Here is a 19016-nt window from a genome sequence, read left to right on the forward strand (position 1 = left end):
AAAGTGTTTTTGGGTATCTCTCTAAGCTAGCAGTTTTCCAACCCACCTAACACTGCCTCTATAGTTTCAACAAATATTCTTGCACCCTTCATATTTAAGTGTATCTCATCCTTGTAGAAGCAGTCTCTCCTGTTAACAAGCACAGACCACGCTGAGAAAAATTTAACCCAATAAGCTTGTACAATCTCTCCAGCGTCGAATTGATTGACATAGCTCTCAATTTTAATCTTAACTCATGACTCACTGATCATCAATTTTATTGATGATCAGTGAGCTGCTTGCTGTTAACAAAATAAATAAATAGTAATAATAATAACTCATGATTTGTATATTTATAAAATTAATAACAAAAATGAACTCATCAAAAATCAGTCACTTTAATATGAGCAGTGACTGAACAAAGAGTTTTTCCTTTTCTGTACATCTATCATATTGTCCCTTTATTCTTATAATTAGAAATTCCAATACTTCAGTGAATTACAGTATACTATAATTAGTTGTATGAAAAAAAAAAAGCTTCATTAAAAAAAATATATCTATCTAATTTTAAAATTTGTATTAGTCTAATTTTAATGAAATTTGGAAGGGCATGAAAAAACTCTGAAATAATATATCTAAACTTTCAAAAAAATTTATCTACTGGGAGTACAGTTATTATATGCAGACAGATGGATGAATTGATGCAGCCAAGTGCATTCTGTATTTTTTATTTTTTTTTTTTTATGTGAACCCCAAACACGAGAGGTATTAGAACCTATAGTACTTGGTACCGTGCTTGGGTTAAAAGGGTTGAAGGAGAAGTATGGGGGGAGGGGGATGCCAGAAACTTTGCTCTAGAGACTAAACATGGGTTTCACCACTTCAAGCCTCCAATAAGCAAAGCGGTGGTATTTCACCGGTTGATGAAAGTCATCTACCACTTGTGAATTTTGCAAACATGCTCAAAAACTCTGCAGATAAGCATAGTATAAACAGATAAATAAAATCAAGACTTACTGTTCCATGTCCATTGGCTTCAAAATAGATCCCAATATCAGCTTGCTGGGCCTTATGATGTAAATGTTTTACCCCAGTAGGTACACATGCAACAGGCAAGTGCTACATTTAAAAATAACATAAGGCATTTATCAGATATCAAATAAATGTAGTATTTAGAATGCAATCATCTGACAGTGAAAATTTAAGGAAAGAAAGAAAAAAAAAAAAAAAAAAAAACTTTGCACATCAGCAGGAATTTAGTACTTTTTATATCTGTAATATTATCCCATATTCTGATTATTACATTCACTACATTATAGAATGAATGACCAGAAATTTTATATATAAATATCATGCCTTGAGAATATTCAAATTTATTGCCTCTTATCATATTTCTACAGATAAATTAAAAAACAAATAAGAGGATGACCTCATTAATTTCTTGTAAAATGCTATAATATCAACACTATTATACAAATGAGTTTAGTAAAATTATTTAAATGTATCTTTACACCCAAAGGAAAATTGATGATCAAACATATCTGGTATCAATAGTTAAAGAACTCCAAACCTGACCTGAAAAATACATTAAATCACCAACCAACACTTATGAGTGAAAAAAGATACTAGCATCATCAAACAAAAATGAATACTAATATTATGTAATTACTATACTATCCTGAAGGAGATGAAGATTTTCAGCAAAGATCATGATCACAGGGTAGTACAACACGAATGTATGACAGAATATAAAGGTAAGAGACTAGTTGCTTTCTTGGCAAATTTCAGACATTTCATTCACACACATGAACCAAGAAAACAATTATGCTCCAGGCACTGCAATTTGCAGAAATTAAGCCTTTCTTCGTAAGAGCCCCTCACCTTTGTTCCCCTCACCAATCTTGTTGCCCTTCTTTGTACTCATTCTAGCAACTCTACATCCTTCCTAAAATGAGGCCCCAAGACCTGTACACAGTACTCTAGGTGTGGCCTGACCATTGCCTTGTATAATGGGATAATTCACCTCCCTGTCCCTGCTAGCAAAATTCCTATATATCATTAACAAGACTCCATGATCGCCCTCGCAGACCATCTGCACTGCTCAGCAAACTTCATATTTGACTGCACAATTACCCCCAGGTCTTTTTCACTTTCCACTTCCTTGAGTGTAGTACCACACAGTTGGTACATTTCTCTTCGGTTACTGCTACCCATATGCAGTACTTTGCATTTGTCAATGTTAAACTTCAGTTAGTTGCCACTTATCAGCCCATTTTCCCAACTTATCTAGATCTAGTTGGAGTAGCATAATGTCTTTACTGCCATTAACAACCCTGCCATGAATAATCACTGCCAACATTTGTATCATCTGCAAACTTGGACATTAAACCCGATATATCTTCATCAATATCATTGATAAATATACAAAACAACAATGAGCCAAACACCGAACCCTGGGGAACTCCACTAATAACATTTGTCCACGAAGAGCATCGTCCACTCATTACTACTATCTGTCATCTCCAACTCAACCATCCCTTTATCCATTGTAGCAACTTATCCTTAATGCCATACCTCTACAATCGTACAGCAGTCTTTCATGTGCAACAGTATCAAAAGTTTCCCTGAAATCCAAGTATATGATATCAAAATTATTTTTGGCATTCAGTTCCTTTGTGACCATATCATAGTATCCAATCAAATTGGTCAGACAAGACCTCCCTTTAACAAACCCGTGCTGTGTCTTAACTATTACTGCAGTTTTGTCTAGATGATCCTGCAATGCTTCTTTAACTGGTGATTCCATTATTTTCCCCGGAACACAAGTTAAAATAACAGGTCTGTAGTTACTTGTGTCACCTTTTGAACAATCTTTGTGAATTGGTGATACATTTGCACACCTCCAGTCTATGGGGACCTCCCCTAAGTCCAAAGGAAGCTCTCATAATTATGCTAAGGGTTTGCTTACTTCCTTTGCTGCCTCCTTTAATATAACTGGATAGATCCCATCCACTCTATGTGCTTTCCTTATGTTTAACTTCAACAATTTCTCCTCCACTTTGCTCTCAGTTATTACAAAATCACTTAGCTCACTGTAAGCGTTTGATAAACTTCTGGCACTCCCCTCATTGAATAACTCCTAATGTGTGAATGTAGATGCAAAATACTCATTCAGTTTATCAGCTACCTGAGCATGAGCATCAATAGTCAACCCATCTATGTTAAGTGGTCCAATCTGATTCATCCCTTTCCTTCTAGAGTTTACATAAGTAAAGACCTCTTTGCTGTTTTTCTTTGCATCATTTGCCAAAGATTTCTCGTAATCTGCCTTCCCCTGCCTAACTTCCTTTGTGACTTGATTACAGACTAGTTTATACCTGCCATAGGCTTCTGTGTCACCTGATAATTTATAAGAATCACATACATTTTTCTTCTCTGCCATGAGCCTCATTAATTCATCTGACATACATTTAGGCCCGAACCTTGAACAGTATTTCTCAGTTGGAATGAAAAGCCTAGTAGCTTCCAAGGTGAAGTGCCTGAAGGCTTCCCATTTAGAATTCAATGTTGGTAACATTATCAGTTGATCCCACTGTACAGAGTAAAACTCTCTGAAAACCCTGTAGTCACCTTTACAAAAGCAAAAGCCCTTCCCTTTAGCCTTGATGGTAGTTACATCTTTAAGTAATTCCCATATCAGTACATTGTGATCACTGTCACCCAGTGCGTCCTTTATCTGAAAATTCTTCATGCATGAATAATCAGATCAAGGGTATTACTCCCTCTGGTTGCTTCTCGAACATGCTGCTGTAGAAAAACAATCATCCAATAAATCTAAAAAGGTCTTGCTAGTGTGCGAGTGCCCAATCCACAAGTTCCAGTCAATATCTGGAAAGTTAAAATCCCCCATTATAAGAAATTCTGATTTACTGGCCCACTATTTCGCTGCACAATTGCTCATTATACTCATCAGATTCATTAGGCCTATAACACACACCTACTCTCATTTTTCCTTTCCCAGTGCTTATTTCACACCAAACAGACTCGACACTGCATTGTCCACCAAAATCAATTGGATGCACTTCCTTAGATTTTATGTGTTTCTTAACTAACAGCATAATCCCTCCTGCCTTCCTGTCCTGTCTATCCTTTCTGTACACATTGTACTCCCCAAATTCCAATTCTGCTTATATCTGTGTGACACCACATCTCTGATATCCCAACAATATCTGATTTTGATGTCTTGACTAGCACTTCAAGCTCATTAAATTTATTAACTATACTCCTAGCATTTGTGTACATGTAAGTATACATGCACCTGTTGCTACTCTTGGTTACCCTAACACAGTCCATGTATTTACTTGTTCCACTATGACTGCCAACAGTTCTGGAAATCTCCATTACCTTGCTTTCCTGGCTGTTGCTCATTCTAATCGAAGCATTGCAAGAATCACTTTAGCCTCTGCCTGCGGCCAACGTTAACCTTTTAGTCTACGTATCCCCCCCCCAAAAGCTGGCATTTTACCGACTCACCTAACACTGCCTCGAAAGCATCAGGAAATATTCTTGCATCCTTTCTATTTAAGTGTACCCCATCCCTGTAGAAGCAGTCTCTCCTGTCAACAAGCACAGACCAGTCCAGGCTGAAAAAAATTCTGCCCCTTGAGCCTTGCACAATCTCTCCAGTGCTCAATTCATCGACAAAGCTCTCATTATATACTCCCTCCTATTGCAGACACTTTCACATTCAACCCTAACTCACAGCTTTTTTTCAACATTGACCTGTAGTTGAGTAAATCTGCAGATCTCTTACTCTTAGTGTCATTAGTTCCAACATGTACAACAACATCACCTTTTGTGCCCTTAAAATATGATATCTGCTCTACAACGTCATCACCTTTTGCCCGTGGCAGACATACCCTGGTCCTGTTCCACCTATCCTTCTTGCATAGTATATTCCCCGTCTCCCTGACAATAGAGTCACCAACAATAACTAGTTCCTTTGTGACCAGTACATTCTGCCTTGGAGATTGCCTCTGTTTTGCCTGATGCACAGGAGTGAGCTCAGTCTTTGAACTGGGCAGCTGAGAGCTTGATGGGCCCCTCATTAATTTCTTCAAGGGCATTTACCCTACACCTCAAGCTCTCATAGACGCCCATCAGAACGCTGAGTTGGCATCTAATTTCTTGACACTCTAGACACCTAGCACACACAAAGGCATCCTCCTTGGCTAGATCATGTCCTGTTTTAGAAAGGTTGGCAAACATTTCACATTTCGCACATTTTTTGAGACTGTGATGCATTGGAGAAGCGCCTCCTTCATTTCTCCTCCCGAGTCACAGTACTCTCACTAGTCTGCCACCTGTGCTTCGTGGCTCCAGTCTGGGTCATGATTTCTGTTTAAATGAAATTTAATTAACAATGAATTTTAATAAGATTAATATTATTTTTGATTAATTGATAATACTATAATAAGCTAACAGATTCCTAATACAGTGCTTCCTATTACGCTATCTAGTTTTACTTTATACCTTACGCTATCAGTTTAAGATATATACGTTAAGCATGGTGGATGGTTCCTCCCTATTGGGGACAAATATTTACTTTCCTGTGTTTCTTGCATACAATTAGTGTTTCATTGACATACTTTTTTTTTGCATCTCTAAAAGAAGGGAAGTAACGCAGAAATTGAATATTTACAATAATTACTCTGAGATAAGGCCTGTTGTTTTATAACATTTAATGGTCAAAATTGAGGGAATATACTGTAGAAAGACCACTGTAATTAAACAGTCTATACTTTGGAAATGAGTAGACCAAGTTTTCTCGATACATCCACGAGTCATACCTATTACCTAAATTAAATTCTTGTACATAAATGCTGGTGAACTTATCTTGGATAGCACTTGCTGACTATAGCAGTTCTCTCATTATATCCACACTCATTTTAACCAAGCTTGACTGTATATATATATATATATATATTATGTGGTTATTACGTTTAGATGCATGTATTCTTTTAGATTTGCGTGTTCTTCTGTGCTGCGTTAATGCCATTGTATTTTCGCCATAGGCCAATTGTACATTATACGTGCCAGTATATATTCGTTTAATTGTAGATTGTTACCGATTATTGGTGTTTTTCATATAAGTATTAGTGTTCATACAAATTTGTAATCAAGTTATCCTAGTTTGGTTATCTTCATTCCATATGGCCTATACATTTTGAGTTAAGATAAAAAGTATAATGCTGAATGATAATGATTTTTCATAACATTTTCCTAATGAAAACATTTTATCTGTAGCAAGATAATTATTAAATCTTAATTTCTGAATAAATTTATATAATAATACTAAATCTTAAAGACTGTACAAATTTATATAATAATATAACGTATTGCATTACACCACGTGGCCGTCATCCCCCTACTTTATCGGGGGCTTTGAGTGGATTGACAGCCCTTTTCGACGTAATGCCTCATACTTACTCGTTTCTGTCTATACCTATACCAGTTTTGCTATTTTAGTTTATATTTTCAGATTCATTTTCTTAAAAATTATTATTATTTATTTTCCTAATTTCTTCTATTTTTAGGTTAATTTTCTTAAATTTTTTAATTAATACTTAATTTTTATTTATTTAAATATTACTAGTTTAGTAATAAACTGTATAGAATTCAGAAACTGCCCAAGACACTGCAGTCACCTTTACGAAAACAAAAACCTTTCCCTTTACCCTTCATGGTAGTTACATCTTTAAGTAAATCCCATATCAGTAGACTATGATCACTGTCACCTGGTGGTTCCTTTATTTGCAAATTCCTAATGCATGCATCATCACGGCTGATAATCAAATCAATAGTGTTACCCCCTCTGCTTGCCCCTAGAACATGCTGCTGTAGAAAATAATCCTCCAATAAATCCACAAAAGTCTTGCTAGCATGCGAGTGACCAACTCACAAGTTCCAGTCTGGAAAGTTAAATATCTGAAAAGTTAAAATCCCCATTACAAGACATTCTAATTTACTGGCCCACTCTATTTCTCTGCACAATTGTTCATTGTACTCATCAGATTTATTAGGCCTATAACACACAAACCTACTCTGATTTTTTCTTTCCCAGTGCTTATTTCACACCAGACTCGACACTGCATTGTCCACCAACATCAATTGGATGCACTTCATTATATTATATGTGTTTCTTAACTAACAGCATAACCTCTCCTCCCTTCCTACCCTTTCTGTATACATTGTAGTCCCCAAAATTCCAATTCTGCACTGCTTATATCTGTATGACACCACGCCTCCGATATCCCAACAATATCTGCCTTTGATTCCTTGATCAGCACTTCAGATTCAAATTTATTTACTATACTTCTAGCATTGGTGTACATGCAAGATATATACATGCACCTGTTCTTACTCTGAGTAACCCTAACACAGCCCATGTATTTACTTGTTTCATGATGACTCCCAGCAACTCTTGAATTCCCCAGCAACTTGCTCTTTAGGCTGTTGCTTGTTGCAATAGAAGCAGTGGAAGAATCTCTTTAGCCTCTGCCTGCGGCTACTGTTAATCTTTTAGTCTGTGAATCCCCTCAATCTAGCAGTTTTCTGACCCACCTAACACTGCCTCAATAGCATCAGCAAATATTCTTGCACCCTTTCTATTTAAGTGTATTCCATCCCTGTAGAAGCAGTCTCTCCTGTTAGCAAGCACAGACCATTCTGAAAAAAAATTCTACCCCATAAGTCTTGCACAATCTCTTCAGGGCCGAATTGATTGACACAACTCTCATCATATACTCCCTCCTATCGTGTCTGGACAGAACTGCAGACACTTTCAGATTCAACCCTAGCTTGCGACTTTTTTTCCCACATTGTCCTATACTTGTTAAGGAAATCTGTACTTCTCTTACTGTTAAGGTCATTAGTGCTAATGTGTACAACAACATCACTTTCCTTTTGTGCCCTTAAAAGATGATATCTGCTCTACAATGTCATCAACCTTTGCCCCCTGGCAGATATACCCTGGTCCTGTTCCATCCATCATTTTTGCATAATATATTCCCCATCTTTCTGACAATAGAGTCACCAACAATAACTAGTTCCTGTGTCACCAGTGCATTCTTCCTTGGAGATTGCCTCTGTTTTGCCTGATGCACAGGAGTGAGCTCAGTCATTGAACTGGGCAGCTGAGAGCTTGATGGGCCCCTCATTAATTTCTTCAAGGGCATTTACCCTACACCTCAAGCTCTCATAGACGCCCATCAGAACGCTGAGTTGGCACCTAATTTCTTCACAGTCTCTGCACCTAGCACACACAAAGACATCCTCCTTGGCTAGATCATGTCCTGTTCTAGACAGGTCCGCAAACATTTCGCATTTTGCGTATTTTTTTAGACTGCGATGCGTTTGAGAATCGCCCCCTTCAGTTCTCCCCCAAGCCACAGCACTCTGGCTTATCTGCGAGCATTGGTTTGCTGCTCTAGTCTGCGTCATGATTATGTTTACGTACGCTTTAATTGACAATGAAATTTAATAAGATTAATAAATTTTACAGATTAATTGATAATACTATACTATACTGAGCTAACAGATTTTTAATTCAGTGCTATTTGTTTTGCTATCTAGTTTTACGTTAAACCTTATGCTATCTAGTTCGGGATATACGTATCGTATAACAATGGCAGCAAGTTACGATCGGTAAAGCTACGGACACTTAAGTATTAACTTTCAAAATTGCTTTCTAAATTCAAAATAAACCAAGGAGCTTGACCAGGACTATAAGCTACTTATAGAAAATAATTTAATATAACAATTAAGTCAATAAAATGGCTAAATTTAAACAAAGTAAACTTAAGATTAAAGAATAAAGTCAGGTTTTTTTGACAACTTACTGTACGATCAGACCGGAGATGGTGAAATTAGCTAATTTCATCTCCGGTCTGAAGAGGGATTGGCAGCCAAAACCGTAGGAGCCAAAGCTTATTGCTGTGGCTCCTACGGTTTTGGCTGTTGACCCTCTGATGACATAATTAAAGTCCTAGGACCTACAGAATTAGGTACCATTTTTATTATTTTTAAGTTAATCTTAATTTCATTTAATTTCAGCAGGTAATCTGCTTTTACCTCGCAGGCATTCTCAATTTATTCCATTGTAATTACATTTGACAGGTTAGCAACCCTACTCAATACACTGATCAAATACATTTGTCTATATTTCATTATGGTTGTGGTATTTCTGCTATAACTAGTAGTGTCCTGGATCCATAATCCGATTAAATAAATTAATAACTTTTTTGCTCTTTTTTAGACGTTCAGTTTTATCAATACATCCTATTATTTTTATTTTATTATGTGTGTGTGTGTGTACTCAGGAAAGGATTAAAGAATAAGGTTGTCAGCTCATGCCAGCATCCTAATGTATCCCATCTGTATCCTAATGCTGATTTGAATAAGACAACTGTAGTCTGCAATTTATGTTGATGTCTGAACAATGAGCAAGCTAAGCTATGCCTTTTACACTCGTGTCATTATGTCCATAAATGCACTGCCTAAATTTATGCAATCAGATTATGGTCTACACCAGCAGTTCCCCTACTATGACAGATAAGCCTGCAGATATCTCAAAGATGAAAATAAATTTGATCTTTATTGTAAGGTTTGATTTGATCTTTATTCACGGCACTAAGCCAGGGGCTATAAAATAAAAAATAAAAATTACTCAAGATTAACAGGCAAACATTTGGAAGAGTTTTCAAAAATCAGTGTTACAAATTTAACTGCAGATATTGAATATATTAATACAACAAGTAAAAAACAAGTAAACTTCTCTCATTAACACTTATAAGTGGTAATAATTAATAATAATAGATGCACACTACCCAATTTGTTCACCATTAAGAAAAACTTGAATGGTGTTTTTTTAATAGTAGCAATAATATTATTACTATTGAAAAGTTTATTTAACTCGTTCATGGTTAAGTATAATATATATACAGGCACTCCTGTATAACACAGTACTTCTACAACACAGTTTCACTCTAACATGGTTTGAGAATTGAGGCAATCCTCACACAACATGGTACTTATATAATAAGGTTTTGCTCTAACACGGTTTGAGAATTGCGAGAAATCTTGCATAACATGGTATTTTTGAGTTGGGGAAACCCTGCTATTATGTTAGATGTAATTTTCGAAGTTTCCATTCCTTTTTGTGAATCCCTGCTATTGACTCGCTAGTTGTTATCGCCTTCATGATATTTTTCCAAAGCACATTTCTGGAGGTCACTATCATAAAACAATTAGCAGTTTCCGGTGTATTGGTCTTTTCTGTTAGTGTAATCAATTATAAATGGGTAATAAACTCGATCTACTTGCTTTTGCAATAGTACTGATAGCTGGAATTCTATGTTTCCCCTTCCAAGAAATATTCAATCATATAAAAAACAAACAAATTTTCAGAAATTCATTACTCTATCTCACTTGTGTGTGCCGAGTTCTTTGGTCGAACCAGTATGCGAACTGGTTCCCGAGGCAGTAGGATGGACGAGTATTAAAACGCTGAACTGGCCGACATGCACCTCGCGTATGCAGACTGTAACGGGCACGCTGCTTTGCACTTGTACCAGGAACATATCCCGCACAGGCATGCTCCTCATCATACGATTTTCGCACGTTTGCACAGAAGGTTACGTGAGACTGGTTGTTTCACGAGAGGTACCATGAATCGAGAGGGAACGACGAGGACGCCAGACAATGAGGAGAATGTCCTACGTTTTGCAGAAGGCAATCCGAGTATGAGTATTCGAGCGATAGGCCAACAATTGGGTATTTCCCAATCCACTGTATGGAGGATACTGTTAACAAACCAAATGAGTTCATACCATCTGCAACGTGTCCAATCATTGGAGCCTGCGGATTATCCACTCTGGAGGACTTTTGCTACTTGGTTTCTTCAACAGAAACGGTTCGCAAATGCTGACTTCCAGTGGGATCGCTGTTCATGCGACCTCCCATTCAACATCCTCTACCGCATGACGAAGGCATTTCGGACCCTGCAATGCTATGTGATTCCGATTCGTCTTTGTGCCCCCTACACCTCCTGCAAATTTGTCGCACTGGTAGTGAATCATCCTATATATAAATTAGAATGAGGATTAAAAAATAAAAATAATGCCAGCAGCATGGCAAGACAGAAGAGTGAAAATAGCCAAAATTAAACATAACGATCAAACAAACAGGGAGGGAAGAGAAGGGTAATAAGAGTAAAAATATTGCCGCAGAAACTCTCCAATTTAGAACATCTAAATGCAAAGATAATAAAATAATAATCAATTAAATTTTGAATGCCAATTAAATAGAAATTTAACAGCACCCCCTCTGATGGGCACCAAGTCCAAATTTATGTGAAATATCACCAACAGAGATGTAAACCAACTACAATAAAATAAAACAAAAATAAACCAAAAATAGACTGATCATTACACCCCATCTCAACAGAGGACCACAAGGCATTGGAGCGCTTGTATCTGTCCTATTTTTAATTTTCGCTGCATCAGGACCGCCGCTATTCAAGTCCTCTGGCATTGGCAATTCGATCTGGGGATCGGGTGGCGGAGTGATCTTTCAATCAACTCTCTTTGCAGCGATTTGTCTAGCGATCGAAATGCAGTGATTCCCTGATCATTATTGGCCTTGTGGTCCTCTGTTGAGATGGGGCATAATGTTCAGTCTATTTTTGGTTTAGTTTTGTTTTATTTTATTGTAGTTGGTTTACATCTCTGTTGGTGATATTTCACATAAATTTGGACTTGGTGCCCATTAGAGGGGGGTGCCATTAAATGTCTATTTAATTGGCATTCATAATTTAATTGATTATTATTTTATTATCTTTGCATTTAGATGTTCTAAATTATCTTGGAGAGTTTCTGCTGCAATATTTTTACTCTTGTTACCCTTTTCTTCCCTCCCTGTTGGTTTGATCGTTATATTTAATTTTGACTATTTTTGCTCTTCTTGTCTTTCCATGCTGCTGGCATTGTTTTTATTTTTTATTCCTCATTCTAATTTATTTTTATATTTCAAGCATCATGTAGAGGAATATGATTTTTGCTGCCTCTGATGTTTGATTTACCTTTTTATTATGAAAGATTCAGTTTTCAACTATTTCAAACATTATTAAAATATATGTAAAATTATATCATGTTATCAACTTAATGACAGAAAAATAAAATTAATTAGCTGAATCTTACCAACTTATTAGTTATATAATCTGTTGAGCTTCCATTAGCATATGCTGTCTGAACAATACAGAGGTTTACATCTAAGCCACATTCTTGTACAAGATCCTTCAAATATTTTGCTATCTATAAATAAAAGTCATATTAAACTAAAACACTTTTACTGAGAATGTGAGTAGGTAGCTTGAAAATAAAATTCAAGGCATAGGGTAACAAGCATTTTTTATTCATTTCAACATATTAATATTCTAAAAAAGTGAACTCATTTTGAATACAAATAAAAAAAACCCATACCACTTTCCAATCCAGTAAATAGCAGTGGACTAATCAATTCTAGCATGCATACTGCTAATATGGAATAAAACAACTCAGAATAAGTCTCCACAAGTAGCATACCAATCATAACTACACAATAAAATCAGCTCTATGGTCACATTTCATACATAAAGTCTTAACCTATTAAAGTCAGATGCCTCTAAATATTACTTCTAATCTTTCCCAAATATTTTTGTGGATCATGCACACATGGTTATATGTGTGCATGATCAAACAGCTATAGAGAGAAATAGAATGGACCAGTAAATCAGAATATCTTATAATGGGGGATTTTAACATTCTGTTCATGGCTTCTGTGATTTTTGCTTTAAAGGTATTCCATAATTCAAATGTATTTGTGCTCATTCTGCAATCCACCCAATTAACAGATGAATAAACTGTCAAATTTCCTCTCTTCTGAAATTATAACCCCTGCTTTTACCTACAATTACTGCAGCAACCTTCTTCATCTTCTAACTGACGACTGCGTGATCACTACAATACAATGGTTCTTGTATTTTAAGCCCTGTGATATCATCTAATTCATGAGTAATGACATAGAATATTCTCACCCCTTGTATTATCTCTAACATGCTGGTACAAATAATAATCATCTAATTTATAAAATTTTATTTATTAATTTATTCCTCCCATTTATTCCAATCAACCTGGGGCTGATTGAAGCCACCCATATAAAGATATTAATGTTTTTTTTTTTTTTTTTTTTTTTTATGAAAACCCCAAACACGAGAGGTATTAGAACCTATAGTACTTAGTACCATGCATGGGTTGGAGGTTGAGAAGATGAAAGAAGATATTGATCGACATTAGACTTGAACTTCTTTAGACCGTAATTTTCAGTAAATATGTATGAAGGAAGGGATCCAGAAAACGGCAGCTGAATGAATAAACGAGGAAGATGAAAGGTTGGTTGTGAGTTTGAAGATGGACAGTAAATGGATGTTGGCTGGTGGCGACACAGGCTTGGACTGTTTTGAAAGAGAGAGTGGGAATTATAGAAGCTAATTCAGAAGAACAGTGCCCATGGAAATATTTGAAGAAAAGGCATGCATCAGAAGGAGTACGACTATGAGACAGAGTGGAGAGACTCTGTTAGAGATGAGTCATTAATTAAACAAACTGCCCTCTTCTGAATGGAATCTAGAAACCTAAGAGAGGTTTTGAGAGAACTGCCCCAAATGTGGGAACAATGTTCCATGGTAGGGTGGATTTGTGATTTGTACAGAGTGAACAGCTGTTTGAAAGGAAAGTAATGCAGAGAGCGAAAGAGAAAACCAAGTTATCTAGATGCAGAGGAAGCAATATTGCAATATGCTTGTGCCAAGAGAGAGAGAGAGAGAGAGAGAGAGAGAGAGAGAGAGAGAGAGAGAGAGAGAGAGAGATTAGAAGTCAGGGTAATCCCCAAAAGAGATATATCCTCTTGCCTAGAAATCGCAGTGTCACCAAAGATAAGCATAGGAGCAGAAGAATCATTTTTGAGAGATATAAGACAGGACTGAGTTTTAAAAGGATTGAAATCAACTAAGTTGTCTTTGCCCCACTGGAGAATTACCTGGAGATCGGCATTTAAGGAATTGGTAGCAGATATTTGAGAAGTTGAAGCTGATTGAGCAGGGCAAGGTTTCTCAAACTGGAAACTGGAATGCAATGTGCTATCATCAGAAAAACTATGGATAGGATTTCCAGTCAATGGAAGAAAGTCATTAATATACAAGAGGAAAAGAGTGGAGGAAAGAACTGAACCTTGAGACACCAGCATTAGTGGAGAAGTTAGAAGACAGAGAGCCATTTTTTTTTTTTTTTTTTTTGATTTGGTAGTTGTTGGCGCATCGGCTTCTGTGGCCATATTGCACCTCCCAAGGTTTTTGCAGTACTTTGATCCAAGCCCGAGGCGGGAATCGAACCCGCGACCTTTGGGTTGCTGGGCAGGTACTTTACCCACTCGGCTAGCCCGGTCGGCCACAGAGAGCCATCTACTTTCACTTTCAGTGAGTGGTCAGAGAGAAAACTGGATAGCCAATTACAAAAAACAGTTGGCAAACCATAAGATGGAAGCTTGTTTAGAAGACCTTTATGCCAAACACGATCGAAAGCCTTTGAGATGTCAAGAGCAACTGCTTGTGTTTCGCTGAACTTTTCCATTAAATTTGTCCGTAAATGGATATCATAAGCCAGAATATCACCAGTGGATCGACACTGACAGAATCCATACTGGTCATCATTAATCAGACGTAAGGTTTCTAGATAGTTTAAGAGTTGGCGGTAAATTGATTTCTCCATTACTTTAGAAAGAGCAGACGTAATTGCAATGTTGTTGTTGTTGTTTGTTTGTTTGTTATTTGGTATTTTAGGAGCATTAGCAACTAAGGCCATATTGCTCTGGGGATATGCGGTGATCATTCCCTGATCTTTCTGCATCCTCCGTATTTGTTGGGCACGGGCTCGAACCCCAGTCTAATCAAGAAGTGTGTGCGATGCACTGCTGCTCCTGCCCACCTGGCTATGGAGGCACCTCATAATTGCAATGCTCCGGGTATATGCGATGGTCATTCCCTGACCTTTCCACATCCTCCGTATTTGGTGATCACGGGCTCAAACCCCGGTCTAATCAAGAAGCATGTGCTACGCACTGCTGCTCCTGCCCACCTGGCTACGGAAGCGCTACGGATTGAGTCAGTAAAAATTTACAAAACATTCGAAATTCATACGAACAAATTAAATACAAATCTGAGCAAATTGCCAAGGAAATTTGAAAACAAACAACAACGTAAAACTAAAAGACAGTACAGATGAATTAGCTTCAGATTTGATAATAGAGATCAGTTTTTTTTAAAATCAGTGTTTTTTACTAAGTTTTAGACAAAATTATAATACAAATTAAAATTAGTTTCAAAAGCATGAAGTTAGTAAAAAATTATTTTGCAATACAAGAACCGAAAAAAATAATTAATGTCAAATGCTGATATATTAAGTGAGTGTGAAAATATCATAAAAAAATATTCATCTGTACTCTCTCCCCCACCTGCCGATTCAATATTGTAATTTAATCACACTTATTAAACAAGATTTTTCAGCAGACATACCTATCAGACATTTTTTTTTATTTGTTAATTTGAAAATATAGTGCCCTAGAAAGTGTTTTTCAGAAATTTTTACTTTATTTATGTTATTTTTTACCCTGCCCGTGTCATCTGCCTCTGCCGAAAGATCATTTAGTAAATTACGAATAATAAAAGATTATAAAATAAATGCTATTGGTCAGAGTAGACTGTGCAACCTTGCAGTGTTGGCTATTGAGCATAAATATGCAAGTAAAGTGGATTTAAAAGATCAATGATTTCGCAAATGTTAAAGCACGAAAAGTAACATTTTAGCTTTTTTCATAAATTTATTAGTTACAGTATAATTTTTTATGTTTGTCAAATTGTATTTAATAAGTAATATCATATTGTAATATTAATTTTCACGTTAAAGAAATTGTAAATAAAATACATATTTATGTTATTAAAATGATTTAACATTTTTTAATATTATACCTAATTAAAATTTATTTTAATAAAAATAAGGGGCCCAAAAAACTTAGCTACGCAACTGCTCCAAGTGATTAGTTGAGTTAGGAGAACGGTAGAGACAACAGATGAATTTGACAGAATGAGGTAGAAAGATTTTAAGCCAGAAAAGATCGAAACGAGGAGATTACAAATTACCAAGTCTCTAACAGAGAATATTGGAACTGACATATGCACAAGTACCACCTTTCAGGCAAACGGAACCATACAGCAAATAATTTGGGCAACTGAGATGAGCAGTGTTTGAATCAACCGATAACTGTGATTCTTCAGAAAAAGTACATGGTGTTTGGCAGACTGTAAGTGGAAATGGACATCATTGAGATTAGAACTGAGACCACGCATATTTGTGAAATGAACTAGCAAGTGATTGGGAGGTTTAGATCTTTTCACAGATACGTTTGCTCTATTAGTTTGACAGTTCATGGTGTATTCAATAGTAAGAAAAAGTGGGGGAGGGGACATGCTGTATGAATAATGAAATTTTTGGATACGGCATACACGTGGTAAGAATATACCCAGATCCTTGATATCACGTGGCTGGACAATGCCTCCGCATATACACTGCTCGGACTTCCTCCAGTCACTATCTGGCAGAGTAGAGGCAACAAGATTATACACTAGCTGATCCGGAAGCCTCCTAGAGAGTTACTAATAGGTTCAGTCCAGTGTACTAACTAGCAGCCGGCCTGCGAACACCGTTTTAGAGCTGTACCCTCAAAATGTAAGGAAGTTTGGATCTCGCCATGGTGTTTATCATAACCTCAAAAGACATCAATCATACTGCATGATGGAAGAGTTAACGAGAACTTAGCTCTGGAGACTAAACATGGGTTCCACCACTTCAAGCCTCCAATAAGCAAAGTTGGTGTTGCACTGGTTGATGAGAGTCATCTACCACCTAGTATTGCCTGGTAACACAGAGGGGCAGCATTTCTCTGTGTGGTGTGGACACCACACCTCGACCACTGCTTATGTTGGTTCATACCTGGGTGATCACCCACAGTGTGCATGTGGGGTTATACACAGGATTGCTAACAGTCCCACCGTGACTGTTAGCAATCGTAAAGGTGCAAGCAGAGGATTTGACTGTCACAGACCATCTGGACTTTTATTATTATTAGCCACATGGTGCAAGGAAGCCTGAGGCTTATGCTGTACCAGGCAAAAAAAAAAATTCTGAATTACCCAGAGAGAGAGAGAGAAGTAGAAGGCAATCACCAAGAAAGAGAAGAATGATGATATCCAACACTCAGGACCCTGGGTGTGCCAAGCCCATACTCACCGGATGTGAGCCCCCGGGATTCGCCCAAATTGAGTCCAATTGACTTAAGTGTCACCAGAATATCAGCATTTTAGACTCCCAGGTAGCAAGCACAGCTTGTCTGGCATAACTGAGAGAATGTCTGCAGCAGCCTCAAGGACCATTCCATGCAAATGGAATGGGCTTGCTTGCCCAGTCATTTGCATATAACAATTCTTATATTTTTCACAATCTTCCGGTCTGTAGACCACTCCCACTTTCATTATATCTTTTCTTCCAACTAACTCACACCACACTGATTATATGCTAGCAGACGTAACTTTGGACTCCTTGGACTAAAAGCCCTCCTTGCGATCAGGCTACTTTTGATAAGAAGCACAACACCACCATCGCTTCTATCTTCCCTAAATACATTATAGATATCATAATGGAACTCGTTATCCCATTTCCGGGTGACACCATGTTTCTATTAGCTCTATTATATCCTAGTATTAGTTGTCCTAATCAGGAGTTCAAATTCAGCCATTTTATTAGACCCACTCCTGACATTACTGTAGACACAGTTAAGTATTCTTCTATAGTTTACTACACTGACACACCCTTTAAAGTTATTCAGGCTTATTTCCCTATCTTTCTCATCCTGTTCATTTGAAATGTTGCTGCTCTTGAAACACCTTGCCAACTTCAGCTGTTGTGGCAAGAAACAAGAATTCCTGAATGGAAGCATTACCTATATAATATCAGTGTAGATACACTGATAAAAATCCTTGCAACACTTTTGTTCAAATGAATACCATCTCTACAAAACAGATTCATTCTACCTACAAATGTAGGCCATGCTGATAAAAATTTCCGCCCTAGAGTCTTGCAGATTCCCTCAAGTCTCAAGTTAATCCACAAGGATTTCAGCATATAATCCCTCCTATAGCGTCTGGGCAGAAATGCAAACACATACACATTCTAACCTAATATGAGGCATTTTTTCAGCATGGTCCTATATCTATCCAACAAATGGTCAGTTCCTGTTCGTTTAATTATCATTAGTCTCTGCATAAATAATAATGCTCTCTTTATATCCCCCCTTAAAATCAGAAAATCTGTTGCTAACATTATCAATTGTTGCTCCCAGCAAACACCCTGGTTCACCCATCTTTATTACAAAAAATATTAGCCATTTCCCCAACAACAGAGTTGCCCAATAAAACTATCACCTTCAGCAAGAGTGGTATGCACTTGACTATTCTTATCTGGGACCCAAATATGATATTTGGGTTCCAAGTATCACAAGATACTTGAGTCCCTGATTAGCTCCTAGTTATATTTGTTTCTAGGGCAAGAACTAATTTTTTCAGTGAAGAAAAGCAACAAGAGGCAATAAGAGGAAGGTTATCAGCAGTGATTCTACATGCATTAAGAATCGGCAGGTAAAATATCCATTGGGTGGCAGCGATCACAGTGTTACTAACGTGGAAATTAAAGACAATTACTGTCAAGGGTAAAGGAAAAGGCTTTTGCTTTAGTAAGGGCGACTACAGTAATACAGACAGTTTTTAAATTCTATGCAGTGGGATAACAGCAAATTCTAAATGGGAAGCATTCAGGGAAGTAATCATACAAGCTACT

General features: G+C 37.0%; 1 protein-coding gene across 3 annotated transcripts in view; it reads right to left on the reverse strand.

Annotated features, from left to right (window-relative positions):
* Positions 1-19016, reverse strand: part of nst (phosphoglucomutase 3-like protein nst) — a 305088-nt gene that overhangs the window by 66989 nt on the left and 219083 nt on the right. For all 3 annotated transcript variants that reach the window (XR_016546677.1, XM_090368701.1, XM_090368700.1), the window contains exons 10-11: positions 12237-12350; positions 997-1098 (exon numbers count right to left, since the gene is read on the reverse strand). Coding sequence is in view for 2 of the 3 variants with exons in the window: in XM_090368701.1 (XP_090224827.1) it covers positions 997-1098; positions 12237-12350 (216 nt within the window). In the remaining variant the exon portion in view is untranslated. The remainder of the gene's footprint in view (positions 1-996; positions 1099-12236; positions 12351-19016) is intronic.

The sequence above is a fragment of the Mastigoproctus giganteus genome, chromosome 2, assembly GCF_048544385.1.
Source record: "Mastigoproctus giganteus isolate SK-2022 chromosome 2, ASM4854438v1, whole genome shotgun sequence".
NCBI classification, from domain to species: domain Eukaryota; kingdom Metazoa; phylum Arthropoda; class Arachnida; order Uropygi; family Thelyphonidae; genus Mastigoproctus; species Mastigoproctus giganteus.